The sequence below is a fragment of the Seriola lalandi genome, unplaced genomic scaffold (assembly GCF_002814215.2).
Source record: "Seriola lalandi dorsalis isolate HSWRI2012SDOR001 ecotype SW California unplaced genomic scaffold, Sedor1 jcf7180002054983, whole genome shotgun sequence".
In the NCBI taxonomy this organism is placed as follows: domain Eukaryota; kingdom Metazoa; phylum Chordata; class Actinopteri; order Carangiformes; family Carangidae; genus Seriola; species Seriola lalandi.
The window spans coordinates 283,915-301,759 of NW_019525532.1; the positions used below are offsets into that span (position 1 = coordinate 283,915).

The window sequence follows — 17,845 nt, forward strand, 5'->3', positions numbered from 1 at the left end:
GGCGGGGGGTGGTGTCGGGGGAGTTTATTATGCGATTGGTGATAACACACGAAATACATGCGTGCATGTGGAATGGCTGTGTGGCCCCACTTGCACACAACAGCCACTCACTGCACTGCTGTTGATAATTGGCCCTATAGAAATCAAAGAGCAGAAATATCGCCTGTGCACTCCTCAGCTGGCAGAATAACTCCGCTGGGAAGACGGATTTTTGACTCTTGCTGAAGGAAACCACCTGCCAGTCAATCATAGCTATTTTACTTTTTATTCCCTCACCTTGCTGAGGATTACAAAATAAACACAGAACACCTGGGAGGTCCTAAACAGATGTCAACTGATTTACCTGTTAAACTTGTTTTACTCATGTTTTTACTTCTTAATTTGACCCATTCTCATTTTATTCCCTTCCTGCAATGATTAAAACATTTACCTTTAACAAACAACCGATTCTTTCGCCCATTTTAATTTGTTTTTAGGCATCCAACGGCTTTGACACCTCACTGTCATGTTTCATTGAAAGTTTATAGCTGCTGTGTGAGTGTGTAAAGAAAAATAAAGCTGGGGAGAAAGAGAAAGAGAGAACCAGGGAGGCTGTGTGTTACACGCCATTGAAATGCAAATATCATTGAAGAACAAGGAGTGGTTCTGTGTGTATGGCGTGTGTGCGTGTGTGTGTGTGTGTGTGTGTGTGTGTGTGTGTGTGTGTGTGTGTGTGTTCCCTGTATGTGCATGCAGCGGGGCAGCAGTGAGAGAGGAGGGGCGCAAATTGGACAAGTTTTTTGGGGGAGAAGAGACTTTACAAAACAGCCACACACACGCACTCACGGCAGATTCATATGACACGGTGCAGACCTGCGGATTTCCCACACCCATGTCCTCCTTTTTTTGTGTTTCTTCCATGAAAGACCGCTTTTTCAACATTTAAAACTGCTTATACAAATATTTAATTTCTTTCCTTTTTTTTTTTTTTTTTAAATCTACGAGTTTGCGGGAATTGCGCGACTTTTGAACTTTGGATGCTTGGATGCTTTCAGGAGCGCGTCAAAGTGCGCAAAAACGTGCCTAGTGCCATTCAACCGACGGATGCCCCCCTCTCTGTCTGAGTCGCCGTGAATCATGTCACGCCGGAAGCAGAAGCGACCCCAGCATCTTGTTAACTCGGATCCGGGTGGCCCAAGGCTGCTATCTCACGGTAAGAAAACATCTTTACAAGCGTGCATGTGTTTTTGTCTTTGGCTTTTTTTTTTGAGAGAGAGGGAGAGAGAGGCTGGATGTCCTACATACACAGCCTATTGGTGCTCATCACTGCATGTGGAATTCACTTTGAGTCTAAAAAAAAGAAGAAATCTTTAAAGATCTTTACAAAAGCAAATATTTGGATTTACACGCATGTTTTATGTGTGGCTCCTCTTTGATTTTCATAAGTTTATGTATGCATGGCCACATTCCAACAAACGCACCTGATTTAACAGACTTAAAAGTTTAAGATCTAAGTTTGTCAACTAAAGACACCCCCCCTGCTTATTCATTCACTGTAATGGGCCCCACTAAATGGAGGCCTCAGGCACTTTGGTCGGGGCCAATAAACTTGTCCCTGTGAAGTGAATAGAGGAGGATTAACTAACATACATCTGTGGCCATTTTCATGTGCTGGGCGTCCTCTAGGAAACCAACAGGCTGCTCAGCGCTGACTGCTGGAGGTCTTTGATTAGTATGGAACACTCTCTTATTTGTTAGCAATAAGGTGCATGGGTGGGGGGAAGGGAAGGCAGTGTTTTTGGTAAAGATTAATCTTCCACCCTTCTATTCTCTCTTCTCTTCTCTTCGTCCATGCTTTTCTTCCTTATGCACCCCTCTCCCCCCATTTTCCACCTTCTCAATACTTCCCTCCCCTTTCTTTCTCCCTCTTTCTCCCCAGCCCTATTGACTGTATACTCCTACACAGTTGGGGGGTTTCAGATGGATGGGAAAAAAAAAAAGATTCAGAGGGGATAGAGTGATTGCTCTCGCACTTGTACTGTGTGGTATTGGCTATTGGGCTTCAAGTGCATGCACTTAAGTCTCTGCAGGTAAACTTTCACAAATGAAAGTGAAGGTTTTAGATTCACATATTTATGTGTCCCCTGCAGGTTCAGGTTTGTTTATAAGTCAGAGGGAAGGAATTTCACTGAGGTACAGTCTTTCATTCCATCACTATATCTCTCCAGGAGGGAATAGTTAGTTTGTCTCTCCATTGTTGTTACCCTCCCCCCTTCTTTTTCTTTTTACTCTTTCTCACTCTGTGCTCAAGATTCTGAAAGAATTTGACCCCTGGGCGGCAGAGGTCAGATTAGTTGACCAATCAGAGTGTCTGGACAGTGCCCAGAACCCTTAGCATGGCCTGACCCTTGACCTCCACTGTGACGTAAGGGGGGAAGGGTGAATAGGGAGATGAAAGACGTAACTGCTACAGGGAGGGGGTGGGTTAAGAGGGGTTATGGGTTGTCTTGGTGATGCCCATTGTCCTCTAAAATGTGTTGCCATAGCAGCAAGGTGGTCTGTAAGCTTTTTTGTGTGTGCAAGATGTTTGAGAAGTTCTGCTGCAGAGAGCACAGATTGAGACAAGACATTACAAAGACTCATAGACTGCGGAGTTTCTTCCACTTGTTTATTTGCTTGTTCAAGGCCATTTCCTAGCAGGCATTTCTTTTGAAGCTGAAACACGATCTTTTGGTCTGCACACAAATTTGAAAACTAAATTTGTAAACAGTAACTGGAAACAATGAAATAAACAAACTCTGTGTGTGAAGCAGAAAGTTTAAATGAATTTACATACCTGGATATCTGAACGGATATTGGAGATATTGCGTAATAATGCCCCTGAAAGGAAACACACAGGTTTTCAAGTTTTAAAAAGTTCTTACCATTGTTCTTTATCTGTCAATCCTCAGATGACCACCTGGGAATGAAGTCACCGTCCACATCTCTGGGTTCTGAAGTGACATCATCGGGGTCCTCCTCCTCATCCCCCACCTCTCTCCAAGACTGCCAGCCGCCTCTGGCCCCTCGCCCATCCCCTGGTGGGCTCCACGCGCCCTCCTTACCCAGCGAGAGCTCGCCTCCTCCCCACTGGCCCAGCCACGTTGCCCCCTTCACCACCTCCCTCCCCAACACCCACTCTTCCCTGTCCCCAGACTTTCCTCACCCCTCGCTGTCTTCCCAGACTCACTCGCCACCTCCCCTGGGTCAAACCTCAGGTTCCCACAGCCTGTCCCACCAAGGAAACTCTCACTCCACCATGACCTCTCCACCGATGGGCAGTTCGGCCACCACCACTACCTCCTCCTCCTCTTCCTCTTCAATGTCCTCTCAATGTGTGCCGCCTCACCGGGACAGCTCCAGCCCAGGTCGGCAGCAGTCCTCCAGCTCTCCGGGGCAGCAGGGGCAGTTCCAGGTGCCTCCAACCCTCGCGGTGCTATTAGAGGAGCTGAGGGTTTTACAGCAGAGGCAAATCCACCAGATGCAGATCACAGAGGAGATCTGCAGGCATGTGCTGAGGCTTGGAGGGGCTGTTTTTGGCCAAGATAATGATGCACAGGCCAGTGGTGCAGAGAGCAACCAGAAATCTACAGGAGCAGCATCTTCATCGCCAACACACCCTTCCACTGCCACTCCAGTGACCTCAGCTTCATCGCTTTTGACAGGCCTTCCATCTTCCCTCTTTCCCCAGCCAGCCGTCTCCAAATCAGGCTCTTCACACATTAATGGCAGCAGAGCTTCATCCTCCTCTACCTCTTCCTCATTATCTTCCTCTTCTTCCTCTCTTTCATCAACCATCAGCTCCTCTGTTGCCTCCCTGCACCCACTGTCTTTGTCATTGGGCCTACCTCCACGCTACCTCCATGAGAAATCGTCTAACACCTCCTCATTCGGCCACAGCAACGGTGTCAGCTTTGCTACGCCACCCCTTCCTACCATCAGCCACTCCCAGGACCTCCAGCCCAACTCCTCTCTCGCCTCAGCCTCCTCAGCAGGACGCCCTCAGCATGTTTGCCGTTTTTGTGGTAAAGTGTTGAGCAGTGATTCATCGCTCCAGATCCACCTGAGGTCACATACAGGTGAAAGGCCCTACCAGTGTCCAGTCTGCTTGAGCCGTTTTACAACCAGAGGGAACCTCAAAGCTCATTTCCTGCGACACAGAGAGCAGAACCCAGAGCTGTCCCTCTCCCTGCTGCCCCCAGCACTGTCCGAGCAAACGCAGAGTGGATCTGCGCCTGGCGCCATCCAGAGAAGGCGAAAGCGGAGGGCTGACGATGATGAGCCGTTTAATGGAGTGAAAGGAAGCATTCCTGGAATGACAGAGAACATGGCTTTAGGATTCCTGTCTGGTGCGTCCGCTCGGCCCTCACCTTCCTCTCTACCTCTGCCCCCCTCGGTGGACATGGCGCTGCTGTCCACAGCCCATTCACTGCTACAGCTAAACAGAGCCTCAGCTGCAGCTGCTGCCAGTGCATCAAGCACCGTACTGCCGTCTTCTTCATCCTCCTCATCTTCCTCCTCCTCCTTGGGAAGCCAGTTTAAAGGAGCAAAGCAGCAGCGTTTTGATGAAAACACACCTCCACACTCTACCCTCCATACAACCTCCCCATACTCCCAATTGGCCCACCTCCCCAAGATTCTCTTCCCTGGAGGTACTTCCCCTCATCACCTTGCACTTCTCCGGCCCCCGGGCCACCCATCCACCTCCCACCTCACTTCCCCTCATCAACTACCCTTCCCCTTTCCACCTTTCCCTAAACCATCAACCTCATCTCCCTCCTCATCCTCTCCCACCACCTCTACCCAGACCTCAGACACCTCCAAGTTGCAACGGCTGGTCCAGAAGCTTGAAAAGCAACCACAGGGAGCCTCCTCCTCTGCCTCCTCTTCCTCCACCTCCGCACAAACACATGCTGAAGCCAATGGGGACACACACGGCCATGACTTGACCACCACCTCCAGTGCCTATCGCAGGGAAATGTTGGCTGCACTCGGCCTGAGCCCAAGTGCCAATGCTATAGGACTTGTGACCGGCCAGGGAGTCTCAGGTTCGGGAACTACAACCACCACGACTGCTCCCTCCCTGCCCACAGCTCAGGCTGCTAACCAGTGTGGTGTCTGCCTGCGTGTCCTCAGCTGCCCTAGAGCTCTGCGTTTGCACCAGGCTACACATCTGGGAGAGCGTCCTTTCCCTTGTAAGCTGTGTGGTCGCTCTTTCTCCACAAAAGGTAGCCTTAGGGCTCACCTAGCCACTCACCGTGCAAGACCGCCAAATGCCCGTGCCTTGAACTCCTGCCCACTGTGCCCACGCAAGTTCACCAATGCTTTGGTTCTTCAGCACCACATTCGCTTGCACCTAGGAGGGCAAATACCACCTGATGAAGACATGCCACCTGAGGATGGCACAGAAACAGAAAGTGCCGTCTTCGATGATGGCGAGAATGACTCCATCAGCTCGCCATCTAAAGCCCAACAACAACTCCTTCCCTTGGCCTTAACAACAGGCTCCAAGTCTCCAAATGATGTGCTCAACTCAGGGTCCACGTCTAAGCAATCTACAGCTTCTGATGTTACTTCTGTGAAGACCGAGGAATCCGAGGGCTCAACACCCAGTGTTAGCCCACCCCTGACCCGTAATCCCCCCTCAGCAGGAGCCGGGGACCCCCTGCGTCCCGGAGACAACGCCCTAGCTGATGGTAGCCCCGTGAACAGCTCCATGTACTCCGAGGAGGAGACTCACGCTGACCCGGGCAGCACCAGCCCTTTCAAAGCACCCTTAGCTAGTTCTCATTCAGCTGTAGTGAATGGAGATGCAGAGGCAGATGACACCCCTCTTTCCCTCTGTGTTTCAAAGCCTGGGGTAGAAAATGATACGCTGCAAAGAGGGGTTAATAATGGTGAAGCCTGCTCCACAGATGAGCTCACGACTAGCCCTGATTCCAACCCAAAACCCCCAGCGGAAAATCCCTTACCTGCACTCACCCCTCCTGCCAGCCCCAAAGCTACCCCAGAAGCAGAGGAGGCCTGTGGCAGTGTATCACAGGGGCCAGAGGAGAGAGATTCTGCCCAAAGCAGTGGGAAGGGTGAGACTACCACACCCAGAGAGCCTTTGCCAGCGTTGGATCCAGAGCTGAATAAAGACACTCCGATGGAGGAGGGTTATGTTGTTCCAGAAAAACCTTCAGAGGACCCAGAGCCCTCTGTCCCAGCACCAGCACCACAGAGCCAGCTTCCCCGCCCGGACAAGCCCTACAGCTGCTCCCACTGTGGAAAGGCATACGCTAGCCGTAGTGGACTTAAGGTAAGCGTTAACACTGTGCCTGAGTCCAGAGTCAATGATTTCAATATTGTAACATGAAGATATTTGAATGGTGATGTATTTTTATGGCATGTATGGTGAGATTTTGTACTTTCGGACTGGAGTAAATGGCTATTGTGTTGTTTTTCTCATCAACAGGGACATATGAAAACTCACCCTGGAGCATTGACCAGTACCCCCTCCAAGGCTCAAACCAATGACAATGACATTGCAGAGGATCACAGTTCACATTCAGCCAATAAGACCCCGACACAGCAGGATGAAAAGCAGGGATTGGCTAAATCCCCTGAGAAAGGTGACAGCACAGATCCTCCACCAGTCAGTGTTGGTTCTGAGGTGGTGGGTGAGCCTATGGACACTACTGTGTAGAGAGTTAGTATTGCTGAATGGCTGCAGTCAGTTTTTAAAGGCTCCTGACAAGGGAATGTATTTTTTTTTTTTAATAGAATGAGATTTGTTTTTAGAGTAATTAATTCAATATCATGTTTACCTTTTGTATTAAGCAGCTAGATGTAGTTTATATTGTAGTACCAATACAAGAGACTTTTGAATGTAGTATTTTAGCTATGTATTTTTGTATTTCAAAGACCACAGTGAGGCCTTATCTTACACACTTCACAGCATTGTCATGATGAGAATTAATTGTGTGCGCTTTTTTGCTGACATCTACTTCAGCACATACTGTATAATATCAAACCAGTATAAGCTGATTTAAAAAAAAAAAAAAAAAAAAGTGGAGGATCCAGAATTTTACAAAAAGTACTCCATACCAAAATAGGCCAAATTAATAATGGCCAGTGTTTGTAAATATGAGCTGCGGTTATGTTTTTTTGCCTTTTTATTGTTCCTTTCTTCTTTCCTGTTTTTAATGCGATGCTGCTGAACGCATGTTTCTGATGTGCTGAGTTGCACTGTGAGTTGCACTGTGTCCCGTGCTGCCGAAACATCAACTGGAGCAAACACGTGCTAGCAATGATGATGATGCTGATGATGATGATGGCGATGATTATGGCGATGATTGTGTTTATATGATTATCAGTACTTTTGTGAACAGTCCCGTACTTATAGCTGTAACCTTTGCTAGCAACAAATGACCTTATCCATACTGATGATTGTAAATGGTTTTTCTTGTTGTTGATCTGCAGTGTTGAAGTGACAACAAGGATGAGCCCCGTCCGTTAAAACTCCCCCTCCTTTGTCCCCCCCGCCCCACTCTCCTCTCTCAAAGCACTTGAGAGTTTTCTGCTCCTGCAGAAATTGTCTGCACTCACTGCATTCCTGCTTAGCCCAGTTTAGTATTTGTATGCTTTGCTTTACCCTTTGTAAACCTTTTTTTTTTTTGTAGCAATGACAAAATATGTTCCCATGGTTCCCATGTGATGTATAAAAGATAAATAAAACAATGGCGATGTGAAGAGGAGACCTGTTTGTTGCTCATCTGTGTTTTTTTTTTTTAGGGCTGGGAGGTTTTTGTATTTATTGTCTGCAGTTTAAGCCTGTGTCTCTGTGAATTCATTTATCTGTTTAAGTATTCTGTTTGCATGACTCTCATTCTGTGTGCGCCTGCATGTACGCTCAGTTTTCTCGTGTTTGTTCCAGCTCTCGGTGTGTCTGGATCGGGGGGTCCTTTGTCTGGGGCGCTGGGCTAGCTGTCTCTTAATTCTGCTTTTTTTTTTTTTTGCCCTCAGTGTCTTTTAATATGTTTCAGTTCCCCAGTACTGTGTGTGTGTGTGTGTGTGTGTATGTGTGTGTGAAAAGGATAATCAGAGCCTGTATGAGTGTGATTGAGGGTGCAGCTGTAGAGGCCGCCACCTCCCTCTCTCTCTCTCCCTCCCTCCCCTGCCTCTCTCTCCCCTCTCTGTGTCATACTCTCTTTCATACGCACTCTCTTTCATTTTCTCTTTCATTTCTCTCCCTCACTCTTTCTACTCACCCCCTCACCCCTGTACCCCCCCACACACCCCCGCCTCCTCCCACCCCATGTAATGAGCTGACACACAGGAAGCTCTAATCCTCACACAATGCCACCCCTCTTCCCCCCAGAGTGACTGGGAGCGGGACAGGGGGCAACAAGGACCAACCTGGCCCAGCTGTCCCCAAAATGGCCGCCTTTAATCCCTCCAGTTTTTAGCCTACAGGGGCTCCCGAAACCATGACAACCGGTAACCAAGGACAAGAATGGCCAGGGCAGAAAGCGGGACAAAGGGAGTGAAAGGAGCCATGTGTGAGAAGTTTGTCCACATGCGTTCGTGAGCGACAAGGGACGTGTCTCAATCAAAAAAACAAGAAAGACAAAAAAAAAGTCAATTTAATAGTTTTCAATTTGAGGAAGAAGCAAAGAGGGGGAGTTGCAAACAAAAGTCCACAGGTGTGACGGTGATGGTTGCAGACTTTGGTCACATGTTTATCACTCATCAATAAGCATTAATCATCTCTTTGTGGACATCAGTCATCTTCAATAGGAAGGACAAAAGTTTCTCAGGGTGTTAAAGGTCATGTAACTTGCAGATTTACCCTTCTATTATTGAACAAACGACAGCCATTTGGAAGACAAAGAAGTTGTTTTTCCCCCATCAGCCATTAATTAATTTGACTTTCGGGTGATTAACAGCCATTTAACTGAAATGTGACTACATCTCCAGAACAGTTAGAGACACAATAGCTATGTCTTTTTAAATTATCATCCTCTTATCAGATCTTTTTTGTTTTAAAGCAAAAATCTGTAAAACATAAAAACTTACTTTAATCCGTAAGCATTTATACGTACAATATAAACCTCTAATAAATAGCTTATAATACACTACAATGGAGTGATAGGCAGATATGTGTTCATTAATTTACCAGTTGTATAATCTAATTGTGGGATAAAACACTGAGGAGCATGTGTAGATAAATAGGTAGACTAGAAGTATTTTACCTTCCAGTTGGAGGAAATTGAGGGAATAATAATAATTTCATAGAACAGATTCCTCCTGAGGGACTTTACATTTTAATTTCAACTTCTTGATATTTAAATTGTTTTATCTAAAAAAATAGTGATTGTGGTTGTTTGAACTGGCATCTCTGTGTGAATATTGATTGAAATTGTCTTGTCATGAATCTGTTCCCATTTCTCTCTAGTAAAATAGACGTAGACCTCAATGAGACTTCCTGATTACACAGAAGTTAAGTGAACTAAAACTAAATGTTGGATTCTGAAAAAGGCTATCAACTGACATTACATGTTATTCTTGAACTTTATATTTTTTAAAAGGTATAATAAGATCACTGTAAATATTCTGGATAAAAGTACACATTATAATAGGCTAAGTCTATTTCCTTCAGTAGGCCTATTTTTTAAATCCACAAGAGGGAGCTGTGGTCCACAGTTTTGTTTCCCAATAATCAAGCACAAGTATTTGACAACACATTTAATTATTCACAAATAATGAACATCAGCTTTACTCCTGTTGAGTTTAGTTAATTGAACTTATTTTAATCATTGATAGTATTGCAATATAACTGGTGCTTTAAAATGTTTTCTCACCAGCATGTCCTGAGCATTTTATTTCCGCTGTGATTTATTTATCTGAGATTTATAAATGCAGACTACTCTCACATCAGTGGAGGATCACTTAAGACACCTAACAGGTCTAAGAGTTCACTAAACTAACTGGTGTTGTATTTGCATGATAATATCCCTAAACACGCACGTCCCTCTATCGGTAATGATAACACCTGTTTGATGTGTGTGATAATTTAATTAAACCCCATAATTTCACTCAGAAAGTCACTCAGGAGACACAATGCGAGCCAATAAAGTACCCCTCTCTCTGCCCTCCCTCCCCCCTCCCTCCCCCTGACTCGTTTCCTTGGTAGTAAAGCGCTGGAAACCACAAGTACATAAAAAGCCACAAGTGCATCAGCTGAGAAGCGCAGAGCAGGAACAGAGAGTCACAGTCAAAACAGGAGGAGGAAGACGCGCCGAAAGGTTCACAACCGAGAGAAACGGGGAGAAAGAACAATGAGAGGGCGAACAGGCGCGGAGAGGTGAAGACATAATTTCACCGAGGACTGCTGCTGCGCGTTTTGGACACACAAGAGGACCCAAACGGCGCTGAGAGGCGCCTGGAGAAGGTGAGCCAGCTTCTCTCTCCCTCACCCGCCGCCACCTCCCCAGAACAGCTGCTTGTACATTACTGCATCTTCCCAACACCGATTTCCAAGCTCGAGCCTGTCATTTATTAACCTGTAATGTCATTCAGCCCTATCTGAGTGTCTTTGAGCATTAGAAAATGCATCATTAAAGTCTAATCCAGTGAGTGATCTGAGGAGTTTTAGGGGTTAGCCTGTGTGACAAATCAGAGAACCCCCCTTTTCCAGTGGTACAGGTAATGTAGGAGCTGGACATCCTGCAACCAGGTGATTCCTCCCCATGATATCTCAGCCATTTTTTTCACATCTAATTTAAACTCCCATAAAAGAAAGGAAATCCTCATGATAATAAAATGTTACTTGTTGATCAGTGCTTTATTAATCACTAAAAAAACACCATTGTTTGAAGGGGGGTTTTCTGGATCCAGGATGTAACCTTGAATAACTAATGAAGGACTACTTTATCAGCAGCTTTTGGACCTTGCACTCTCTCTTTCTGCAAGAGCCTCGCCTCTCAGTGTCTCCGGCACGCGTTTAATCACATGCATGGATACTCAATCTACTGTCCTTCACTTCGCAGTCACTTCCTTCATGAACCCACGTGCTGCTGATCTCCTGCTGCTGCTGCTGCCTCAAGGTATTTGGACTTTTCATTCACTCTCATAAGCTTCACATTTGTCTCTAATCTGAATTCTTACATCTACAGTGAAGTATGTTTTTGTGCTCTTATCTCTCTCACTTTGATGATCCCTTCCCCGCCTGGCTCTTTTTCATATCTACTTATTTAGTGTCATCTGTTTACCATCCTAGGATCAATTTTTTATTTTTTTTTTTTTTTACAAATTAACACCTCATTGTTCTTCCTATCTAAATCCGTCTTCAAGGTTCTTGTATTGGCTCCATTTTTATACAATCTTAAGCCACTGTTTCTTAGTCATTTAATCAATCCCATGTCTGGCTCTGCTCATCAATAAAGGCTTGAGGAGCTCAGAAGACAATTTAGGCGATTTAAAGGTGAAAAGTCACCTGAGATAAAAACATTTTCTAAATGTCGAGGTAGGAAAACTTACAGATAGTATTTGAAGTCACCTTGATGCGACAGCTACATCTAAACTTTTGCTTTTTATCTAAATATATTCTGGATCCTTTGGCGTAAATCACCCCAAAAAGTTTGTGTTTTTGAGGCGAACGTACATTTCAACAGAGCAGATTCACGACAGCTGTTGAAAACCCTTGTGTAGTATCACTACAAACTTGGCCTTGACGACAAACTCTTTCTCATTCAACACTATCATTAACATTTAATTAAATTTAAGGTGACTGACACATAGTAAGTGTGTGTGTTTGGGCATTAGATCGTGGCAAGTTAGAGCCTATAAGCACAGAGTGACAGTGACTTAAAGAAGCCGGTCGTGCAGAGAGGTGACTGAACATGCTGCCTAATGTGTGTCTGTCGCATCATCAAACTCAATACGCGCTGAGGATAATGAACTTTGGACCAGCCACACTGCTGACACTCTGCATATGTGTGTGTGTGTGTGTGTGTGTGTGTGTGTGTGTGTGTGCGTGTGTGTGTGTGTGTGCGTGTAGGTGGATGGCTACGAGTCAAAGCAGATTGTCTCCGTCAGTAATTCTTGCTTAGCTTAAGGTTACTAATGAAGAACTGGTGTTTTTAGGCATGCGGCGTGTTTGCTCCGCTCCCCTTCTCTCTGTCAATACACTCAACCTTAAAAGGCCATTTGCTGTTCGCTCTAATGGCTCTCCAATCCACAAAACTGCTCTCAAATCAGACAGTGTCCACACTGGTGTCGTGTTATGTTTTTTTGCACATTTTTTCCTACTTTAGTGCCAGTGGCATGTAAATATGTTTTTATTTGACTGAATTTGGACAGGGTTGAAACAACACCAAGTATTTGCTGTGCGCATGCTATGACAAATCGGTCTCCATGGTAACAGCATCACTGATATGACTCTGTGTGTTGCCTCCACAGATGGCAGGAGATGATCACAGATAACTGAGGGAAAAGTCTCACTTCAAGACAGAAAACTCTTTGTCTGCAACTGAAATCTTGTATAGAAAACAGTCTCACACTTTTTTTTTCAGTTGGTAAATAAACTATCAAAACACGAACAATGGCAGACTACACCCCCGCCCCAACGCAAGAGGCGACTAATGGCGGCCCTCCATCTGCGAAGACCAAAGACTCTGAGGAGTCCATGAAGCTGAAGAAGGAGATCTCCCTCCTGAACGGGGTCTGCCTGATCGTGGGCAACATGATCGGCTCGGGGATCTTCGTCTCGCCAAAGGGCGTCCTCATCCACAGCGCCTCCTACGGCCTCTCTCTGGTGGTGTGGACCATTGGTGGGATCTTCTCTGTGTTCGGGGCCCTGTGCTACGCTGAGCTGGGGACCACCATCACCAAGTCGGGGGCCTCCTACGCTTACATCCTGGAGGCCTTCGGGGGTTTCCTGGCCTTCATCCGTCTGTGGACGTCGCTGCTGATCATCGAGCCGACCAGCCAGGCCGTCATAGCCATCACGTTCTCCAACTACATGGTGCAGCCCGTTTTCCCCACCTGTGTAGCTCCATACGTGGCCAACAGGCTGCTGGCTGCTGCTTGCATATGTAAGTACACATCTGGAGCGTGTGAGTGTGTATCTTGTGTGTGACATGCGTGACAGAACGAGAGTGAAATAACAGACAGATGAGGCAGTGTATGAGTGAGTAAGTGACCTATAGATTCAGTGAGTCATAGCCCCTGTTGGTTTCACATCTTAGACAAAGCATGTGAGCTTTAGACACTAGAGAAGTGAAAAATGGTGACACAACAGCTGAAGTCAGCAGGTCTGCAGCAGACAGACTCTCCTACATCAGATGAAGGAGGAACTGAGCAAAACACAGGAAGAATAAGGGGAAAAGTCATTTTACTCAATATCAGAGCAATGATTCCCAGCTGTCTTTCACGTGTGGACTTTAGTCATAGCATTTTTTTTTTTTTTTTGTTGATCTGGTACAGGAAAGAAACTCCTCATAAATGTAGAAGTAAACTTTCTGTATGGGTGCGGCTCAAATTGCTGAGGTAACTACAACACAATGTCACTGAGAGAGCGCTAAGCTGACAAACTGATTTAATCAAACCGACAAGAAATTTACAAGACTTCTCACCGAGGCAACTGAGCACAACTCTAGAGGCAAAGAAATGCCAGCACTCAGGCAACCAGCTGCAGAGACAAGAAGCCAAAGACACACACAGATCTTATCAAGGCGACACATCACAGATAAGCCCCGATATTCATATATATAATATACATATTGTGCTCGTTTGCGATAAATATTGCTCATTCATCCACCCACCCACCTGAGAGGCAGCCGTGCATACACACTTAAATACAAGCACATACACACTTAATGCCACGCTCCGATAAGCAGTGCTCAGAGGAGTGCAGCGCGTGCTGATAGCTGTGAGGTAAAGTCCTCACTGCGAGGACACTCTGACCTGAGAGGCTAACGGGCAACTGACAGCTCAGCACAGGAGTGAAGTTTAAAACAAACGAAACCTGCTTCCTGTCAGTGAAGGTCCCTGGGAATCCGTTGTTCCTCTGTATCCCCAATTTTATATGAATATAGGTGAGATTACAATAAGCTTTTGGTCATGCTGTTATTGTTAAAACTTCATTTTTTACATCCTATTTTTTTGTTAGTTCGAGTTAGAACTTCTCACGAAAAAGCAGGTTAGCTTCTGCAGAAGTTGGTCCTAATATACAGAAGCTCTTTTATGTCAAGAAAAAGAAAAAAAATATGAAAAAATTTGCACGATGAAAATAAAAATACTAAGTCAAAGTTAAAATAATAAGATAGTAAGTCAGAATTATGATAGGTTTGACTTACTATGTTTCAGTTACTACTTCGTAAGTCAAACCTATCATATATTAAGTCAAAACTTTCAACCACCACATTAGTAAATTATTTTTTTATTTCATATTTGATTTAAAATCTAATAATTTTGTTTTAATAAGTCAGGACTTTGACTTAGTATCTCATTATTAGAAAGTCAAAAAACTGAAGTAAAAAGCTTTACCTAGTAATAACAATTAGACATTTTGATTTGAAAAGACAAAACACTTGAATAGTAAGTAAAAATCTTTATTCAGAGTCTTCCTTTCATGTCTTTGTTTCTTTTCTTTGCAGAAATGGGGTTTGTGAGTAATGTAACTTAGGTACTGTAAAGGTGGTGCATTCAGGCGATCTTAAACGCATCAGAAAAAGCGTGTTTCATTTTCATTTCCAGTCAAATTATGAAGCGGGAAAGTCAGCGAAAATTTTGCTCCCTGGGTGTTCAACTCATGAGACAGAATGAAAACTTTAACTTCCACAAAAAATAAAGTTTGTATCCAACAGCAGTAATCATGAAGGAACCAAATCTACATCATTTTTTTTTCTTTTTTAGGATCTCATCATTCTCTTATTCGTTATCTGTAGATTGAACGCTTTTTAGCAGCTGACGTCCAGAGCAGTGGATTTGCATTCTCACGTGAGTTCACAGTTAGTGAGCAAGTGAATGAGTTTTTAAAGATCTCCATTTCACCTCACATCTGGACCATGTTTGCCTTCCGCTACCAGTCAGTCAGCCTCTTTAACCCAATCTCACACCTCCCACCCTTCTAGCCTTTCACTGTCAACACACCACGCCTCCCACTTCTGTGTGGCACAGTCTCCCTCTCCATCGCTCATCGCTGGTCGCCCCCCGTCCGAGGCGCTGTGTTTTATTGTGTTTGACCGGGCGTCCTGTCGGGAGCGGACTTGTTATGATCCTCTAACTTGTCAATGTGGTGGAAGATGATAGTGTTATGATTCGACTCCCTTTACTGTGGCAGGAGGTGGTCAGTGTGGAGGAGAAGGCGGTGATGCAATCCTGTTTTGGTCTCTTCTTTAAATGCCTGGCTGATGTGGAGGTCAGTGTGGAGCGATAAGTGAGCGGGAGCGCCGTGAGCTGTGACTCTGGTGTAGATAAAATGTGTCCACTCAGCTTGTTTGCAGGTGAATTTGTTTAATCAGTGCTGACAAGACTTGTAGAGTCAGGAGGAGGATTTACACAATAAATACTTTCATCTGAAGGAGGTTTTTTTTTTAAAGGGTAAAAGTGAAATGTATCACACTGATTAAAAGAAGTTTAAAGTGTATCACTGTTGCTCCTTAACAACTGGATAATTCGAGTTGACTAGACATCATGTGCCCAGCTATTTCCACATTTATGAACTAGGAGGGATCGTGTGCTGATAAGACGCCAGAGACAGATAAGTCTCAAAAAACATTTTCCGTTTTCCAAGAACATCAAAGCTGCTCAAAGTGAAGGAGGGCAATAAATAAAAAGACAACTTTTCCTATCAGTTGCTCATAAACTCTTGTTTACAGCCCTTTAAGTTAGTCTCACTTCCACGACTGTACCTGTGCTGCCTTGTATGTGTATGACTGTGTGAGTGTGAGTGTGTGTGTGTGTGTGTGTGTGTGTGTGTGTGTGTGTGGTTTTATGTGCTGCACTCAGCTGTTTCCTCATCTGAAAAACAACAGGCTAGTCTGCTTGAGTCAGCAGCAGCGTTTCCTTAAATCAGCCATACTCTCAAACGGAAACATGTTGGCACACACCCAGTTTACACAGCAATGGGTTGTTTCTGTGTGTGTGTGTGTGTGTGTGTGTGTGTGTGAGTATGAGTAACAAATGGATATTTATGAACTTCTCTCTCAGGTCTGCTGACCTTTGTGAACTGTGCCTATGTGAAGTGGGGCACCAGGGTCCAGGACTTCTTCACCTATGCCAAAGTCATCGCTCTTATTGCTGTCATCATCACTGGCCTGGTGAAGATCGGACAAGGTGCGGACTCTCTCAATGAGTCTTATCTCTTTAATCTTTAATCTTGCCATGATATCCTAAAATGTTAACATTTTTAAAGCAAATGCTTAGAGCAATACAGAAACTTAGATGACACCATGAACTTTAGATTCCTCAAGTCAATTTACGACAATTAAATCATTGTTTTGGTATTTTTCAGGTCACACTCAGAACTTCGAGGGCCTCTTCGATGGCTCGTCTCAGGACCCGGGGGGCATTGCTCTGGCTCTGTACTCGGCTCTGTTCTCCTACTCTGGATGGGACACCCTCAACTTTGTCACAGAGGAGATCAAAAACCCAGAGAGGTGAGGAGGCCACGAGATAAAGTGAACAGGACAACAGTACAGCCTGTTTGGGATCGAGGTGTTGATACAGCCTACAGTGATAATTCACTTTGATAGGACTTCTCAGCTAATATAGCCTCAGCAGCATCAATCCAACCACCACAACCACTGTAGCCACAGATCAGTAAGAGAGTTGAGTCCTGCTTCAAGCTAAATGCTAACATCAGTTCATTCTCACAGTGAGAATATTAATACACCGATGTTTAGGGTCTATAATGTCGACCATGTTCACCATCTTAGTTTAGCATGTTGGCACGCTAACATTTGCTTATTAGCACTAAACGCAAAGCACAGCTGAGGCTGTTGGAAGTCTCATTAGTTTAGTAAGTGAACTGATAATAGTGCAGCAGATTAAACCTAAAATTATCATATTATTCATCTTCACGGGATCACGAATGTCTGAGCCAAATTTCCTGGCAATCCATCTAATAGGTCGTTGAGATATTTTACTCTGGACCAAAGTGGATCTATGCTGCTAGACTGACTAAAAACACAGAGAAATCCTGAAGGGTGCCATTAAATACTCTCCTACTGTATTTCCCAAATTGATATCTTATCTAATCACAGTGCTGCAGGGCAAAGCTTTGGATTTTGAAGCTCACATTTTGATCATCACCTTCAAGCTTCAAGTGTTACGTCATGTTGGTATATCACTCACACTAGCTTTTGCATTTGACTTCATATTTGTAAATATGCAGTCATTATATTCATAGTTTAACATTTAATAAAACATTTCCACAATCTATGAGTGGATCTACAAACATCATCCTATTTGTTGTTAAACAACAGTTACAGTGGATCTCATGAGATTATTGCTATGAAGCCAAAAAAAAAGTTTTTTTTCCAGTGCATTGTAAAGATATATAAAGCTGCAGGATAAAGTCAATAATCAATAACAGATAACCTGTTGAGTAGCAAACAATGCACAGTTTGTTGTGATGTTTCTTTAGGAAAACACATTGAACGTATGTGTGTGTGTGTGTGTGTGTGTGTGTGTGTCTGTGTATCTGTGTCTGTGGGGGGTGTTTGAGCCTTTTCCACAACCGGACACTGAGCAAATGAACAAAGACTACACATGTGATTGGATCACAAGCTTCTCCCAGGAGTTCCCAGGCAGATTAAGTGACAAACAAACCCCCCCC

General features: G+C 44.7%; 2 protein-coding genes across 3 annotated transcripts in view; both read left to right on the forward strand.

Moving 5' to 3' along the window:
• The first annotated feature begins 897 nt into the window (after positions 1–897).
• Positions 898–7,757, forward strand: si:ch211-212k18.5 (uncharacterized). Its single transcript, XM_023396738.2, has 3 exons — positions 898–1,192; positions 2,931–6,319; positions 6,476–7,757. The coding sequence occupies exons 1-3, from the start codon at positions 1,117–1,119 to the stop codon at positions 6,704–6,706; spliced, it is 3,696 nt and encodes a 1,231-aa protein (XP_023252506.1). The 5' UTR covers positions 898–1,116; the 3' UTR covers positions 6,707–7,757.
• A 2,487-nt stretch (positions 7,758–10,244) lies between these two features.
• slc7a7 (solute carrier family 7 member 7) overlaps positions 10,245–17,845 on the forward strand; it is a 10,255-nt gene continuing 2,654 nt past the window's right edge. The window contains exons 1-5 of one of the 2 annotated variants that reach the window (XM_023396811.2): positions 10,245–10,453; positions 11,052–11,108; positions 12,463–13,097; positions 16,216–16,341; positions 16,520–16,664. In XM_023396811.2, coding sequence (XP_023252579.1) covers positions 12,605–13,097; positions 16,216–16,341; positions 16,520–16,664 — 764 coding nt within the window. In that variant the 5' untranslated portion in view covers positions 10,245–10,453; positions 11,052–11,108; positions 12,463–12,604. The remainder of the gene's footprint in view (positions 10,454–11,051; positions 11,109–12,462; positions 13,098–16,215; positions 16,342–16,519; positions 16,665–17,845) is intronic. The other variant, XM_087171258.1, reaches the window with a different exon arrangement.